The following is a 19152-nucleotide window of genomic DNA, read 5'->3' as shown; positions in this document are numbered from 1 at the left end:
CATAAGTAGCTTGATTTATTTGGTGTAAGCACTAGGGCTGTGAAGATGTAATGCAGTATATATGATTAATCACCTCCTGAGAGATGAGGATTGTATCTGTTCTCCTTTCAAACTCTACCACAATAGATCTAGATGAGTAAATCATGTTGGTTTGTCTGAAGTGATTCACATACCTTGGTTTCCTTTAGAGCTGATTCAATTCCACTTTTGTGCTGGTGCATTTGGTCAACATGGATCCTCCAATCCTATTAGTACAAGCACACATAGAAACAAAGTGTAAGAGGCCACACTTTCTCCTTGCCCGGTCTGTTGTGAAGTTGTGCTCTTTATCCTTGTTACTTGGCAGCTGTCCTATTTCGGGTAGCAGAGTCATATACAATTCACAATCAAGAATGTAAAGAAGCACGTGGGGGGCACTTTCGGAGAAAATGTCCTAAGTAAATGTAAATTATTTTATGTGTTCACTGATAATTTGAATATAAATTATTCCTGCACTGCTGGTGGTTAATATTTATGACTACCTATCAAAATGAAAGAAAATCTAATTACTAGCAAAGAAATACTTGCTTAAGCAGTAACGATTATGTTTGCCAGAAGCAACTCTCAACTCTTTGCTCAAATATCATGTATCAAAGATTAGTTTGTCTCCTGAAAATGAAAATAATCTTTTTCTTCAGGAAGACTTCTGAATATTGCCCTTAATAAAGGAAGTCTATACTGATTGCTGGAGCCTAATGCTACAGGCCTTATTTTAAATTGATGTCAGCCGTGTAATTCCCTAAAATACTTCAGTTTATATCATTATAAGGAAACACTTTGAATGACTTCAGACATACCAATCAGGAGAGGTAAATTGAAGTAAATGATGGGACTAGGCTATTCTCAATCCCATATGTCTGTTTGCCTAAACTGACAGGCTTGCTTGTGCTAGCCACAGAATTTCCTGAAGAAAAACTTGTGGAGAGTTCACTGCGCTGAGTTTTCCACTTTGAAATACGCCCATAGCAACAGGGTGTACAAATGTTTTGGGCACTTCAAGCATACCAAATATCAACTTATATTTAAGTCTCAGAGAACCTCAGAAAGCATCTAATCTCACACTCATCACCTCACAGAATAACAAGTAGAGGCCTGGCTACAGAAGAGGGCATGGTGGAGAACACTGGCATAGCAGTGTAACTTCCTGCTTGACACATACTGCCAGTTCAGGGGTAAGGGGACAAAAACTGTCACCTGACCCTAGTGAGGACTGCAAAACAGCACAAACAAGCACTGTCCTTTCCTGGATCTTTCTGCCTCATTAACAAAACATCTTAAAATACAAAGGCTGGAAAGGTCCTTCAAGGTTATCTCCTTACCCACTTATCAAGCAGGTAGCTCAACACTTTCATTTTACGGCTCAAAGACCTCTTTCTCACCCAAGTCTGACTGTTCTATCTGGTAAAGGACAAGGCCCTTCCCACTCAGCAGCCAGCACTGGAGAAGAGGGTGCAGGAGCAGGAGCTGGGAGCTCAGTCAGTCCAGATGACACCTCCACGGAGAAGAATGCGCCTGATGAGCGGCATTATTCATTACAACAATGGCAGCACAAATTAGACTCGAAGGGGGTGGGTCTGGGAGGAGTTTGGGAGGGAGTAAATATAATTAAAACGCATTATATGAAATTATCAAAGAACAAATAACAGTTTAAGAGAGAAACTATGATCTAACACGTTCCCAAATTATTCATATACCTTGGATCCTAAAATGCTTTTAGAAGTCTTAATGAATACAAAGATTAAATATTTACACATCTTTCTCTCCACCTATCACTCTATTTCTGTCTTTTTATACAAATAAATGTATACAGAAACACACACACACACACACGCACTTTTATCTATCACACACGGTCCTGATTTATTATAATGGAAATATTTAAGATAGTTTGTGGTCTCATTTTTCTGTTCAGAATTATATGCACAAATATAATACTGCAAGCATTGCCATTCAAAATGGTTTGAGAGTGGCAACAACACTGACTCTCCATGTTAATTATGATAACTTACATTGATGTAAAACTCTGGAGCTAGAGTTCTTATGGAGCCTAAGTAACATCTCAATGGGATATACAAGAGAAGAGGAAGGTAGGATGAATGAGAAACACAAACAAGAAAAACAAAAGGAACATATCAGTGTAGGCTGGCTCAAGTCTAAAACACAAAATTCTGGAGTGAGAGGTAGAAAGGATTGATCATCAAGAAATCAAACTGAAGAGGTTGAGTAAATTGCTCCAGAGTTTTGTTTTTAACAAGTAAGGAGTGTGGTTTTTACCACGTAGACAGTGGCCTGTTATTAAATGTCAGTTTGAATTTTCAAGTCAAGCCTGGGCTTTGAATGAGGAGGCTGTGCAGTGGTCCAGCTCACACAGGTCTGAAAGGAAGAGCGGGATACATCCAAAAGATCTGTGGAGTCACGACAGGTGGGACATCCTTACCTGGGGAAGTGTGAGGATGGGGTGGCTGGAATGGAGGTGGGGAGGAAAAAGATAATCTTGCTGGGTTCTAGATAGACAGATAAATGAAATAGTGACCAGTGCAACATGTAGCAAGAGCAGGACAGAGTGGGGTAGCCAAAAGTGGCAAGGGATTGGGTTTGGACTTACTAAATTTCTCTAATTTTTACAGGCAATTAAAGTACAACACTAGTCATGATTTAGAATTATCTTCCAGAAAAAATCCAAATAAATATCTTATTAAAATATCCAAGGACACATCTCCTGATGAACACTGCTTTTAACAAAAACAAACAAACCTTTAAAATATTCTTATCTTTTAATCCAGAAACTTTAACTCCAGAAAGTATTCCTACCACAAATTGGAAATTCAAGCACATGTTTTTTGTTAAAACACCAGAAAATAATATTGCTAATTTTGTATAATTCATTCTACCATTTTAAACAATTCACATGGTATAAAATAATTCTTAAAAACTTCAAAGCTAAGCAGAACTCAGCAATACACTATTCAGAGATACACACAGGTAAAAATACCCAGAAAACAAGGAAAGAAGCTAAGAACAGTCCACAGACTTGGCGATGGTAGTTACCATGGATGGGGAAGGAAGAGATACAGAGAAACACACAGGTAACTTCAGGATGCTCCAAACTCAAACCAGAAAAAAGGCTGGTTTTATTTTTGAGATTTGAAACTCTGTATTTTGCATTACATATATATTAAAATGTGTTAAATGCTAAGTTCTTTTTTATTTAATGATCAGCAAAAATGTATGCTTAATAGCATACAGATAAGAGAAAATACAGTTCCCAAACACTAGGCATTTAAATTATTAAAAGTTAGTATTATATATGTTTAAGTATGTATATTATAAATGTGCTTGTATGTTTTTACATTAACACATAGGTTTGAATATAGAATAATTTTTATAATTATTCTTTATAATTATAGTTTATATATTATATATAATTTATATATATATTTTATATTTTATAATTATAGAATAAGTTTTATTTTTATTCTTTATTTTTCTAAGCTTTTTACCAAATTTTATCACATTAATTATCACAGGAAAAATAGAGAAAAATAATCTCATAGTTGTCTAAGAAGTTCCTGAAAAGGTTTTAAGGTTTTAACATAGTTATAATGGGAAGTAAGTGTAACTATAACTGTGACATTTTAAAAACATGAATATAAAAGGAGAAAGGCATACATTTGAGGGCGGGCAACTGAGATGGTTGAAAGCTTTACAAAGGTTTGTGTGGTAAGAATGGAGGAGTGATGGGTTTTAATGATATGTAAGGACTTGAAGCCTACCTGGATCCTAGAAATAAGTAACTCTAAAAGGAACTATTCAACAGTGCTAGCAATTCAAACATTGGTGGAGGATGCATTAAGCTACAGCCACTTTAATGTAACTTTACATATTTGAAACACAAAGGTTTGGAGAGATAAGTAGATACTGTCATCCTTTCTGATCCATTTCTCCCTTCCCAATACAGCTTAGTGAAACTTGCTGGCTGCTAACTGGAGGAATGGACTTCCCTGCTCCACTGTTGGTCTTGGCTGTGTGATTCTTCTTCAGTGGAATGGTGGACTATACAGAAGTTGGAAGAGGTATCCATCTAAGAGTGCCTTTTCCTATCTTTTACTTGAGATAGGGAGGCTGTCTTACTCTGATGCTTTTTTCCCCTTTCTTTTTTATTATTACTTTAAAAAATACCAACCCAAATTCCTACTCCCTCCCCTACTCCCACTCCCTCCCTCTCCCTCCACAGACCCTCCCCCCACTCCTCAAACCCTAAGGGAGTACCATGCAACCCACCCTGCGGAAAGTCCAAGGCCCTCCCTACTACATCTAGGTTGAGCAAGATTTACATCCAAAGAGAACAGGATCTCATGAAGCCGGTATCTGCAGTAGAGACACATCCCGGTGTTCACTATCAGTGCCCCCACCCCCCCCTCAGTCTGCCCCAGCTGTCAACCCCCTTCAGAGGGGCTTGGTTGTTCCCATACTCATTCACTCCCAGTCCAGTTGGAGTTGGTGAGCTCCCATTAGATCAAGCAAACTGTCTCAGTGGATGAACCCCCCATGGTCTTGAATTCCTTGCTCATACTCTCACTCCTTCCATTCATTTTTAGCCTGAGTTTGGGACTGAGAAGCATTGGGTGCCACTAGAATTAAGCTGCAGCAAAAGTTTTCTCGAGTTAGGATAATGTGCTGCGGTTATTGTAAGGCACTGTGGTTTAGAGGTTGTTCATTGCAGAGGATAAAACTACATATACACTTCATACTGAGACAAACTAGGTGTCTAGAAAATGTGTTTCCAAACATGTGGACTTTTATACGTCATATACATCTTTGTGACAAAACAGACTGCTGAGGAGTTTACAAGGTTGAACTACGGCCTCTTATTGTTGTGTCCAGTGAGCACTGTGTGCGACTGGAGTCTACTGGCCAGTATTCTATATGCTCGGAGGCATCTGGTATAGGAGGCCCTTCTGTGTGATGCTTTCATTAATGAAAAAAAAAACTGCCTTGGCCTTTTGATAGGGCAGAACATAGGTAGGCAGGGAAGATGGAATTAAATTCTGGGTGGAAGAAAGCAGAGTCAGGGAGCTACTATGGAGCCATGAGGGATAGACACTAGGAATTTTACCCTGTAAGCTACTGCCACATGCGATACACAGATTACTAGAAATGGGTTAAATTAAGATGTAAGAGTTAGCCAATAAGAAACTAAAGTTAATGGGCCAAGCAGAGATTTAATGAATATGGTTTCTGTGTGGTTATTTTGGGACTAAGTTAGCTGGGCGGCTGGGATGAACAAGCGGGCCCTCCTCTAGGCATCTTTTAGTGTTCTTCAGACATTTATCCTGTCTGCTGAAGATCAGTGTCTCACCTAATTTTACAAACTTTCTCTCTCAGTGGAATGGAGAGCAGTAATGACCCAGCAAATAATTTCCTTAGACTCAACTTCTATTCTCAGTGTTTATGATTGAGCCCTGGGCCTTGGGCATGCTGGGGACTCAACCATTCATCTATAGTCCCAATTCCTTAGGCTTCTTATTTTTCAAAATCAACTCATACAAAATCTCATATAATTCTATCACTCGTGAGGGTAAATAACAAAGGTATTATAACCATATCCTTTCTCCCCACTCTAAATTCTTTGGCATTAAATTAATTTATTACAAATCTCTCCCTTTCAGAAAGTGGAGAGTCGTGAAGAAGCAGCTCTAGCTGGTGATTCGCAGTACAGCATACAATCAAAATGGATGCTGTCTGGCTGCGGCTGTTAGGTGACTGAAGGCTACATGGTTCCCTGAGTTGCAGTTCAGCAGAACATCACCTGACTGGTCTCCTTTGTATACAAAGGTTTAGTTTAGTGTCTTTTTTTTGGGGGGGGGATGGGTGGGTTGTGGTTCCAACTGAATGACTAAAAGCTTCTCTCTAAAACTATGGGGCAAGGGATGCAAGAATAATACCATGATTTATGGTTGTTGTACGTCTGTGCATTAAGTATCATTAACATATAACTTGTAAAATGTCAGCCTCTCCCTTCCATCTTAACTGAGGCATGAGCTTCTGTGCTCATGGACAGATACAGAGTTAAAGTCTGTGTGCTGGGATGTGTTCTAGGCTAATGGAAAACCCATGGCACCACACAGAAGAAACTACTAGTTCATGGGATCTACTGGAAGCTTTTGCTTCTCCCTCAAAGCAGGAAGAGGGCAACCACGTCACCTCTGTAATTCCCTGTGTCCCCTTTCTCTTCTGTTCTCACTGTCTGTATCTTAGATCCACTACTGACAATTACCAGTGAAATCTCAATTCAATGAGGCTTTGCAGTTGCATTTTAATAAATATCAAAAGGGCATATTAGCTCTTATAGGTTCTATTTTAGATAGTTATCTCATTTTCCCCATTAAGGCTTGGTTTCAGTTCAGAATTCCTCTAGAAGTTTTCATGGTTACTGCATTGTATGAAGGAAGAAATCCTGCACTCCAGCTCACAGGCTGGGAAACAAACTGAGGTTGTCTGATTTTTAGTTTACCATTAATTGAAAAGGAAACCAAATGTGCTTTTCTGTCACAGACAGATTTTCTTTTATATCAAGCAGTCACTTTCATTTTTTTATCCTGTCCCCCAATTTCAGTAAGAAAAACAGGTTATGAGAACTCCCTATTCAAACATGTACACTGAATGAAGTCATTTTTCTGTTGTTTGGCTAAAGTATGGACACTGGGGAATCTTATTGCTTCTAGTCTGCTCCAGGTGAACAAACTAGATAACCCTGCTAGGACTATCTTTAAAACAAAATAAACAACTTACAAAGACAGATTACAGTACTTTCCTACAAATAAATGAGCTTTAGTAGACATTACACGTATGTATACACATGCATATACAAAAATATATAATACATGTATACACATGCATAAATACATAATACATGTAGACACATGCATAGACACATACACATATACATTACATACACAGTTCATGTAGACACACAAACATATACACACACACACACACACATAACACATGGGTGCACATACATGTATGCATTTTGGCTGGTCAGAAGTCTTTCTCCTGCATCCTTGCTTTAGTGTAGATTAGGATCTCTACAGTCATATGGCTCTTATGGTCTCTCTAAATCTAATGAAGACAACTATAGTGCTAACAAGTATTGCATTTGATAGATGTAAGCATTATGCCAAGAACTGCTGGAATCTCGGTATATATATTTTGTCTAGAGATTCTCCTAAGATGCAGATAGGAAAGGCTTAGCTACTTTTAAATAGAAGCCCTAAGTCACACAGGTAAATTCATCATCTAGGGCAAACCTATGTGGATTATCATCACATAAATATCCCAATGAAATGCACTAAAATGTAAGTCCAAATGTGAAGAGGACAATGGGTAAGCATGACTTTACTCTTATTTGTGGCAAAATTTGAATCTTCATAGCCTCTGAAGTCTCAAGTCGTAGGGCTTGATTGCTAGCAGGCATCAGAGGGGGTAGAAGCTTCAAGTGGGGCACGCGAGAGATCTCTGGGCCACTACGTGCAGGCTCTCTAAAAGGGCGGTGGGATCTCAAAAGTTTCTCTCTCCCAAACTCTGGCCACAAGGAGCACTGTTTACCACACTTCTACAATAAAAGTAAAGCATGATCTGCTGCTGCCCCACAGCAACAAGGCCAGCAGACGCCACCGACTGTTGCCCAAAGGAGCCTTCTCTCTACAAGCTGGCTAGCATGCTTCTGTTAGTAAAGGCAAAGTTAGCACGGTTTTTAATATTTGACAATTTACAAGAGTTAATCTATATATTAACTGTCCAAAATGAATTTAAAGTGTTCACAGAATCAACAAATATAATTAAAAACATTCTCATTAGGAAATATCTAGACCCAGATGGCTTGAACAGTGAATTTTCCGAAACATTTAATTAAAAAGAAAATAACAATCATGTATAAAGTGTATTGCAGAGTAGAAAAAAAAGAAGGGGTGGAAAGTGGGAGGGAGAAAGGAAGGGGAAGGAGGAGGGAGAGGGGAGGGAGCGAGCAAGAGAGAAAGAGAGTCAATTTGTTTTATGAGGCCCATATAGCATTATATTAAAACTTGACAAGGGTATGAAAAGCCAAAAGCAACCAACCAAGCAACATCAAGTCACAGATCAATAAATACCATTTGAACCTTTTATAAAAGAGTTATAAATATATTAAACAAAATATTACCAAACAAAACATAGTAATAATGAAAAAAGATAAAAAGGCAATAACTTAACATGCTCAAAATGAATTTGGATTTGGATTTATTTCAATATATAAGGTTGGTTTCACACTAAAAAATCAGTACTTAAAAGGAAGGATGACATCAGCAAGTTAGGAGGAAATTTCTTATTTCAAATATGCGTCCTTCAACACAAAGGGACCCCCCCCCCAAAAAAAGTCTGTTGTTCAACAAGAATGTGAGGAAGGTTGTTGAAGTTCAGTAGGGATGTGGAAAAGATGTGGTCTTAGAGAGAAAGGGACAGAGTACATATCAGTCACCCTGTTTCCTAGTCTAATATAAATCCCGAACCAAGAGGGACTTCACACTGCAAAACTGGGTTCACAGGAGGTCAATATAATTTCCTACTAATACCGTGGACTCTTGAGACATTTGCTAATTCAGAAACTTGCATTTATTCCTCAAGTCCTAGCATAGTTTAGGGAGCAGCTGGGGAACACAAGTTCCTTCAACAGCCTGGAGAAAAGTTTAGACTATGTGTCTTCTCCAGCTCTTCTACATAGAACCATCCTGGGACGTCAGCACCTTTGACGCTGAGCTAGACTCAGGTACTGGGCAGCAAGTACAAACCCACTAATCTTTGCAAAAGGTGCAGCACTTGAGAAACAGCACACACCCAGCCACTTTAGGTCACTAGTGTGGTCCGGACTATGGGGCATATAAACACTGATAAACACCTTGTTCCTGCTGCCAGGAACACTATCTGCTGAGGACCACCAGAATGGCCTGATCCTCCATTCTGCATGCATACATACATTAATCTTATAGGTGCCCCATCATTGCTCCTGAACCTACTGTATCATGCCTACCTGAACTTGCCTATATATCCCCTTCCTCTGTGCATCCTTCACAAAGTGATGGCAACTCCAGCTCCACTGATGTGTATCATTACGAGACCACTAGCGACCTGTTCCACCCAAAACAGTTGCATCTTAGCTGGACAGGCAATAGCACAGACTCCTTCAGCTGAGGAGATCCATATAAGGCATTGCTGACACTTATTACAGCTGAAACATATATTCAGTGAGTGTACTACCATGTCGACCTGTGACACACGTCAGTGTACCACACATAACTGATACCATAGGACATGCTGCCAAGAGAAAGCCTTTAGATATAAAAGCCTTTATATGAGTTGACAGGGTCAACGGATCGGATGCACAAATAACATGTGTAGCATGAAAAAGAAAGGTTAAATCATGCCTTCAAAGAAAAATAGTAACTTTCTAGCAATGGACCCTAAAGAAGAGGGAATAGGCAAGTTGTTTGGAAAAAAATTCTAAATGATGACTTTAAAGGAAGCTTAAGGAAATATAAGAAATTTGAAAAGTTTAATAAAATAAGGAAAAGAACTTAAATCTGAGCAAGAAATTTAGCAAATATAAAGAGGCCACAATAAAATAAAGTATAATAGGTTGGGGAGATGGCTCAATGGGAAAAAGTACTTGCTATGCAAGCATGAGGGTCTGAGTTCGGATCCTCAGCCAATGTTGTGCAAGTAGGCACTGATCTCTAACTCCAGCGTTGGGGCTGTAGGGGTGGGAGTAGAGACAGGCAGATCACAGGGGCTCTCTGGCAGCCAGGTTAGCTGAAATAATGAACTCCAGGTTCAGAGAAAGTTACTGTCTCATGTATGTTTGCATGTACATATTTACACACACACACATACACACACACACACACACATTCACCATGATCAAATGAAATCCATCAAACCAGCAAGATGGCTTAGTGGGTAGAGGTTCCTTCTGTATAAGACAAATCTGGTGACCAAAGTTTGATTTCTGGAATTGACGTAAGAGTGGATGGAGAAAACCAACTTCATAAAGTTGTCCTTTGACCTCTGAATGCACACGGTGGCATGAGTGCTTCTGGTAGTGTGGGCACACACGGCAGCAGTGGTTGTCTAAACAATAGCTGCACAGAATCAAGGCAGTCAGCATCCTGACATGGGTGGGGGAGGGCAAGGAAACCTCTACCCCTAGCCAAGCAAGCAGATACTGACAGTTAATGGCATCTAAAAAAAGAGCGTCGGTTTTCTTTCAGGGTGTGGTCCACAGCAGGTGCATCATGCTTCTGTAACCATCTACAACAACCGAGTGCATAGAACTCAGCACTGGTTGGACTTAGTGAGTTACAAAAAAAAAAAAAAAAAAAAAAAAAGAGGGCGTGAATTTCAAAGGGGCAGGTGGTGGGGAGTCCAGAAGGTGGAGCAGTGCATACAGAAAATGTGCATAATTACAACAGAATGCTTGGTGGCACGAACAGGAATGGGGATGGCAGCCGCAGTAATTTTGATGAAACAGAGGACATTATGTTAAGTGGAGTGAGCCATTGCATTAGTCAGCTCCTCATCAATTTGACAAATGACTCAAGAAAAATCAACTTAAGGGAGAAAGCTTTCTTTGGCCTCATGGTTTTAATCCATGGCTGGCTGTTTTTGCTGCCTTCAGACCTGTGGCAGGTACAAGCGCCCACTGGGGACCTCTGAACACAACTCTGTGGACATGGAGACAGCTGCTGTACATATCTGTAGTGTGTGTTGTAGCTGCTTTGTTTCAGGGGTGTGGGAATAATCACCACGAGTACTGCTGTTTGTGGAAATTCCTCTTTTCTGGCTATTCTCAATGCAGAGAACTCTCAAGCATGTACACAGTGGCAAAGCCTGACTTTCAGAACGAGCACAGGTATCCTCACACCCACATATAATCGAAATCAAACTGGAGATCCAGAGTTCTGAAGGTAAAATCCTGTCTGTTAAACAATAACACCTCTAACTGGCGCAGTGGTTATCTTTACCGACTACCACCCGCCACTGAAGAGCCTTCACATGCTAACTGAAACTTGTTATTTATGATGATTCCAGGCTGCACTTCTTTTTTATGATTGCGCACACCTTGCTGAGGGCCTCCAGGCATCAGAAAGAAATGCCCAGAGTCGAGATCTCCCAGGGCAAATACTCACAGGTCAAGTTAGAAATCAAAACTGATCTCATGAGATGCTGAGTAACTACTGTGGAGAACTGGTGATTAAGCTTGCCACTCACTCCCGTTTGTGTGCCTGCTGGGATAAATATCAACCAATAGTAACCTAGGGGAGGAAAGCATTCATTTCATCCCACACTTCCAGGATTCACCAGAGACAGAAGTCAGGACAGGAGCCCACACAGGAACTGAAGCTGAAACCATGGAGAAAGACTGCTTACTGAATTATTCTCTCCGGTTTGTGTTCAGAGAGCTTTCTTCCACAACCCGGGACAGCCTTCCTAAGAGTGCCACTGCCCACAGTGGGTTGGGCCCTCCCAAATCAACCAACAAGTCAAAACAGTTTTCCCTCATCCTGAGATGATGTGGCATCTACAGATCTGGCCGCAGACCAAACGCATCCCTTGCACCAAGGCTCTAACAACAGTTCCAGCCAAGTTAAAGAATCGCCCATCAAAACTTAGATCTCAGACCGACATTCAACATCCTTCCAGGAAACAAACAAAATAGTTATCTTCTACATTTTCAAAGAACCAAGAAACAGAAATAATTTCTTTGGTATAAAAAAAAAGACAGGCAAAAATAATGAAATAAAAACTATGGGGATAAAATTTTGTTTAAATATTAAAAAATTTCAAATAAAACATAGTAATAGTGAGAATGACTCTAACAGGCTGATTAGGAAAAATGAGTCAAGCCAATAAAAACTACATTTTGTAGGACGTCCATGTGACAAATGGTTTCTGCTTCAATTCATATTTTATATCAAGCAATTCAAGGGAAACATTAAATCATACTTTACAATAATGAAATATTTAGGCAGTCTAGACATTTTAATTATAATCAATATATATTAATTCACTGCTCTCAATCACAGGTGTCTATCTGAGGTCTGTGGGCAGCGAGGCATTAGTCTCTCGCCGCTGCAGTATTAATGGAGCATGCAGTTTTCACTGGTTATTTCTTTGTAATGCCATCACTGCTGATGCTCTTTAGTTACAGCTAATGGTGGTCACTAAGGCAAAACTATTCTGACTTCTATTTTAATTTGTGATACATGAGACCTTTACCTGGTCCCGTTTAAACATTTATCACATTCAAGGTAAACAGAAAGGCAGGCATCAGCAGCCATGCTTAAACAAACAATATCCAGAGCATTAAGCAAGGCGAAGACAGAGCAACTTAGGATCTTGTGGTTGATCGGGGAGACTGGCTTTGTCTCCACTCCTTTGCTGTATTATGCTGTATAATTTTAAGCACAATAAACCTTTTCCACCACGTGGTATCTATCCATGACGATATGCAACAAAGCAAATACAAAACCCAAATCAAACAGCTGACCTTGCAAATACAACTTCCAGTGCACAAAATCATATCTTGCTTGAAATAATACAACAGTCCCAAAGAATAGCTGCTTTGTGCAATCTCTTTTGAAGAATGCTTGCTATAAAAGTCCATCAGCGAGTATTTTCCCTCGTTCTGAGATGATGTGGCAGCTGAGTAATCATGCCGGCTGTTCTAAAAATGTATGTGTGTCTAGTTAATTTAGGCAGTTTATTTTGATAGCATTCACCTCTTTTTGATTATAGCAGGTGTTTCAAGGATAAATTTACTGAAAATGGTATTTTGTTTAAACAACAGCAGCATGTACATTTATGGCCCTGTTATATTAAAAAGCATTTATTGTCTGGCGGCAATAGATACAATTACAAACATTTGTGACAGTAATTGGAGCTATTACTCCTGCAGGAGCCTCATGGAGATCAACTTATTGCCACCTGTATTTACATTTGTTGCTATAATTGCTAAAGCTGACTTTTTAAATTGGGTGTCTTATTTTTCTTTAAATTACATGAATATTTTTTAATAGAAGGTCTACCAGAAAAATCTCTAAGAATTATAAATGCGGTTTCTGCACTATGCAAATATCAGACAGAATCCTGTGTTAATAATGATCATGTACACGGATGGAATCCATTCCTGTATTCTAGCCCACAGAATACATTATATCTCTTGGCTTCTGGATGCAAGAATCCTATTATTATTTCCCACCCAAAACTAGAGAATAAGTCTTAAGAAATGTTCCCATTCCCAAACTCTAACAATACATAAATATTTAGAAAAGTTAACCTTTGCTAACACTGTCTCGTGCTGTATACAAATGCTGATAGGCACAAAGCCATGAAAGCTAGTTTCTCTATTGCTTTGGAATGAGAGACATGCTCTCAATTCCTCCTAGGTACAGATTTGTCTGCAATAATAAAAAGAAAGAGCCTCCCCCTGTAACTTTCTGCAGGACTTAGCTTCCAATTTGAAGAGACTGAGATCTAATATAGTAATTCTGTAGTCCCTCCAGGTTCATTTAAATGGAATTCTACCTGCTGATTAATGAAGGCCCTCTTCTCCCTCTTAGGTCTTAGCTCTCATGGTGATGGAGGAGCCCAAAGGCTCAAAACTATTGCAGTGGTTTTATCCTATTACGATGACTCTTCCCAAAAGGTCTCCCGCTGTAGTCACCTAAGGCAACACCTGGGTGCTTTATTTACTTCAAAACAAAATTCAATTGTGTGGAGTTGAAACTTAAAATTTAAGGTTCTTCTGATGACAGTTCAGCAAAGTCAGATGCCGCAGGACAGGAAGGTCTATAAAAACAGTTCAGTGAATCAGAGCTTTAAAATAATTAGAAATATATGTTGTAATACTTCCAAAGCATTCAAAATAATCACTTCATCTAAATTCCTTGTAATGAATCTGAAGATTTACATAATTACTTGAGACATTTTGGCAAAAGGAAGGAGGTACCTACCCAACTATCTCTTAGAAAAACAAAGCAGGAAACATTTAATTATAATTTGGGAAAAAAACCATTTAAGACATTAATCAAATTTTTAATTACTATATCCATGTGGCATTGAAGCATATTAGAACATTTGTTCATTCCATTAAATACCTAATATTAAATCATCGTAATGTACAACCTTTTAGAAATAAGAACTGCATAATTGAAGAAAAAAGCCTATGTTAAAATTTAGTTGAAAACTGACTTCACACTTCTCGTTTTTCCTCATTTTTGAGGAATAAGAATAAATATTAGTAGTATTTACTTGGTGTTAAGAAAAAATAATAAGACAGAGCAACTCCATTGCCGCAAAGAAATCCAATTAGGTCAGATCAAACCAAATCAAAATGCCCATCACTTTATTAAGTACAGCACTCTCGGGTGGCCAAGCGCATGCAAACCCAGAACCATGTGTTTCTCCTCTGGGAGCCCACTTAAATACCCTGTGGGGAATGGTCCTGACCACCCTCCACAGGTAGGGGCCAGGACCTGGCATGCTGGGATTTGAAGTTCAGACCAAAGCAACTCCCGGGTCAGGGAGGCTGGGATGTATGCCAGGGTCTGGAGGCTACACTCCAGACTTAACACTTGGTTTCTACTGTGGTAAAACAAACAAAACACCATTAGAAGTCATTTTTCCTTAGATCAACTAATACACAAATAGGCAACGACAATGCCAAGACACACACCAAGCCAGAATTCTAATCCACCCGGTTGCAGCATCTGGTCCAAGAAACTAAGTCATGGACTTTGTAGTAATTAGCCCCTCCCAGTCCTTGTTCAAGTCCTTCCAATTTGGGATTAGCCTGCAGACAAAGCCATGTCCTCCCTGCGATGGTGAGTAGCACTTGTCAATTTGTAAGGCTGGAATCATCAGGAGGCAGTCATCTGGGTAACCGTGGGTGACTATAATGATCATGTCAATTGAGGTGAGAAGACAAGCTCACAGTGGGTTGTGCCACTCCCTGGCTAGGATCCTCAACTGTGGAAGGGAAGAAAGGGAGCTGAGCAGCAGCCTTCCTTCATCCATTGTTCTCTGCTTCTTGGCTGTCAATGAAGTGTGGCCAGCAACTTCAAGTTCCTGCTGCTTTGACTCTTCCCAAGATGCATTGCACTCCTGAACTGTGAGTCAAAAGAAAAAAAAAACCTTTTCTTCCTTGAGGAGCTTTCCTCAGGGTATTTTATCACAGCCACAGAGAACCCTTATTAAGACACTGCCCTACACAACCGATTGTGTAGGATGCCTGCTTCAGATCTTACTGTACTACAGATTCCCAGTCACTGAAGCTTCCATTTGTTCTACTAACAGAATATTTTAAACCTCCCTACCAGTCTTTGAGGCTCTGTCAAATGTAAGTAAGAGATGGTGGCTGAGCCCCTTGATATAGTGAGCTCAGAAAAAAAGAGCCCTGGTTGGTCCCATCTGAATAGTGTCCAAAGTCAAAAGTCTACAAACCCTGTCTTGGGGGAAAAAAAGAGGAGAGAGAGATCTCTCAAGAAAATAGGATACTCTAGAGATTCAAAGTTATCAAGTCATCAGTAACACAGACGATGAAAATCTAAACAAATATTCATTCACATCTCAGAAGTGCTGGGCATGCAGAATTCTTCGGAATATCTCAGGACCTTGTCAACTGAGTCACTTAAAATTTTTTAAAAATTGTTATACTTTTGGAAATGTTTCAGTCACTTAGGAAAAAAATTCCTTTGATAATTATCATGAATAATATTCATAGAAAGATTCTGAAGTAAATTAGCTTAAAAATAGAGACTATTCTGAATGTACATGCTGCAGCTAAGAGTGTTCTGACTGCAATGCTGCAGCTAAGACTGTTCTGACTGTACATGCTGCAGCTAAGACTGTTCTGACTGTACATGCTGCAGCTAAGACTGTTCTGAATGTACATGCTGCAGCCTACGACTGCTCTGAATGTACATGCTGCAGCTAAGACTGTTCTGAATGTACATGCTGCAGCTAAGAGTGTTCTGACTGCAATGCTGCAGCTAAGACTGTTCTGACTGTACATGCTGCAGCTAAGACTGTTCTGAGTGTACATGCTGCAGCCTACGACTGCTCTGAATGTACATGCTGCAGCCTACGACTGCTCTGAATGTACATGCTGCAGCCTACGACTGCTCTGAATGTACATGCTGCAGCCTACGACTGCTCTGAATGTACATGCTGCAGCCTACGACTGCTCTGAATGTACATGCTGCAGCTAAGACTGTTCTGAATGTACATGCTGCAGCTAAGAGTGTTCTGACTGCAATGCTGCAGCTAAGACTGTTCTGACTGTACATGCTGCAGCTAAGACTGTTCTGAGTGTACATGCTGCAGCCTACGACTGCTCTGAATGTACATGCTGCAGCCTATGACTGCTCTGAATGTACATGCTGCAGCCTACGACTGCTCTGAATGTACATGCTGCAGACTATAACTGTTCTGAATGTACATGCTGCAGACTATAACTGTTCTGAAGGTATATGCTGTTGTTTAAGACTGTTCTGGTTGTACATGCTGTTGTATAAGGATGTTCTGACTGTACATGCTGCAGCCTGAGACTGTTCTGATTGGACATGCTATTATCTAAGACTATTCTGGTTGTACATGCTGTTGTCTAAGGCTGTTCTGACTGGACATGCTGTTGTCTAAGGCTGTTCTGACTGGACATGCTGTTGTCTAAGGCTGTTCTGACTGGACATATTGTAGCCTAAGACTGTTGACTGTATATGCTGAGGCCTAGAGACTCTTCTGACTGAAAGTATGTTATGGCCTAGATACTGTTCTAGCTATACATGCTGTGGCCTGGAGACTGTTCTGCCTTGACCCCTCCCTCCTTCTAATTTCCTTCCTTCCCTCAGACAATGTCTCTGCAACTTCCATATATACATGATATAGAAAAAAAATATAGTCATGTGTGTGTGTGCACACATGCACATGTGTGTCTTAGAGTTTTCTATTGTGATAAAACACCATGTCCAAAGCAACTTGGGAGGAAAGGGTTTATTTGGTTTATACTTTCACAGCACTATTTGTCATCAAAGGAAATTAGAACAGGAACTCAAAGATGGCAGGGACCTGGAGGAAGGAGTTGATGCAGAAGCCACTACGAGGGCTGTTTACTGGCTTGTGGTGCTGCTTTCTGGCTTGCTCCTCATGACTTGCTTAACCTGCCTTCTTTAGAACCCAGGGCCATCAGCCCAGGGCTGGCTCCACAACAATGGGTTGGACCCCGTTCCCATGAATCATTCAGAAAATGCCCCACAGGCTTGTTTACAGCTTGATAGTATGGAAACAATTTCTCAATTGAGCTCTCTATAGAGTCAGATGACTCTAGCTTGTGTCAAGTTGATATAAAACTAGCCAGCATAATACAATTTTATGTATCTATATCCTACCATGCAACATTCATCTGAGTTACTATTTTCTATTTTCCATAATATAACGATCTCCTGTAGCATCCATTTTCCTGCCAATGACATAATTTACTTGTTTACTGCTGAAGAAAACTCTATTATGCATTTATACATTTTCTTGACTAATTCATTTGTTGAGGCACATCTAGGCTGTTTCTAGAACCTGTATAAGTGAAAAGCACTGTGATGCACATGGATGTGCAAGTGTCTCTGGTATGCTGACCTAGTGTCCTTTGGGAATACACCCAGGAGCTGTATAGTTGGTATTACTAATCAAAAGTTGTCTTGAGGAACTTTGACGCTGAGTGCCATAATGTTTCATCTGTTTATATTTCCATCAGCAGTAAATAAGGGTCCCTACCAGGGCCCAGCCTTGCTAGTGTTTGTTATTGTTTTCCTAATGATAGCCATTCTCACTAGGATGAGATAGAATTTTAATGCTGATTTAATTTGCATTTCTCTGATAACGGAGAATGTTGTAGGTTTTTTTTTTTCTTTGCATGCTTATTGGCCATTTGTACTTCCTGTCTGAGGAACTGTCTGTCTCATTAGCACATTTGTTGATTCGATGTTTTCTTTGGCAAGGTTTTGAGTTTTTTTTTTTTTTTTTTTTTTTTTTAACAGACGTTAGATAATAATTCTGTGTTAGATGTATCTTTTTCCAATCCTATAGGTTGGATATTTCTTTCCTGGCCATTTTTTTCCTTCTAATCCTTTAGGCTGTTTTTTCTTTTGATTGTTTCCTTTTCTGTCCTGAAGCTTTTTAATTTTATTCAGCTTAGTATCCAGCAAGACCTCAGTCTTCAGCCGACTACCACATTATTTGTATTTTTGGCACATACTTCTTCTCCTAATTCTATTTTGTTTCTGCTAATATTAAAATTGGTTTCTATTCTTTGGGAACAGGCAACAGTAGCAAGTAGTGCAATATAACAGATACATGCTACTTTGGCAAAAAGAACCAATTGCATCATAATGGAAAGGATACAAAGGAAAATATTGGCATATGATGGAATCTGGTGGACACAAATGCAATATGTAAAAAAGCATATTCCAAGCTAAAAGAGTCCCTTCTTGTTTTCTTTTTAATTCTCTGCAAGAAAGCATAGAAGTAATAAACTTAGCTTGAGAGGAAAAGTAAAAAAAAAAAAAAACATTTTATCCTGTGGCAGACAAATATGAGACTTATTTACTACTAATGTAAGGTCATTTAAAATAAATTTATAATGAGTTTAAATAATGAGACCCTTTATTATATGCCTCCCAGAATCTCTGAGCTATTCAAATATTAATACATAACCAGTAAAACATTGACTCTTCAAATATTTAATTTCTTTTTTCTTCCCTCAAACATGAAATAAAATAAAAAGGGTTTCTAAATGCCCCAAGTAGCCTGTGCTGAGTGAAAGGTTATTGGCCAAATAAAGGCTGTGATCTGGACAGGGTCAAGAGTGAGGGTGAAGTAGGATGTGCTCTGAAGCTGCCGCAACTGTCAATGACAAGGGGTCTGAGAGGACACCTCATATATATCTAAGTTACTTTTTATTTTTTTGATTTTTGAAAAACAATAATCCATTTTCTATTCACTAGATTCTTAAGGCTTTTAAGTCATTGTATA

At 39.4% G+C, this 19152-nt stretch overlaps 1 protein-coding gene across 1 annotated transcript in view; it reads right to left on the bottom strand.

Moving 5' to 3' along the window:
- Positions 1-19152, bottom strand: part of Ift57 (intraflagellar transport 57) — a 58972-nt gene that overhangs the window by 5976 nt on the left and 33844 nt on the right. The window contains exon 7 of the mRNA XM_057763398.1: positions 174-245. Coding sequence (XP_057619381.1) covers positions 174-245 — 72 coding nt within the window. The remainder of the gene's footprint in view (positions 1-173; positions 246-19152) is intronic.

Source organism: Chionomys nivalis, chromosome 3 (assembly GCF_950005125.1).
Source record: "Chionomys nivalis chromosome 3, mChiNiv1.1, whole genome shotgun sequence".
NCBI lineage: Eukaryota > Metazoa > Chordata > Mammalia > Rodentia > Cricetidae > Chionomys > Chionomys nivalis.
This window is presented reverse-complemented; position numbering and strand designations above follow the sequence as displayed.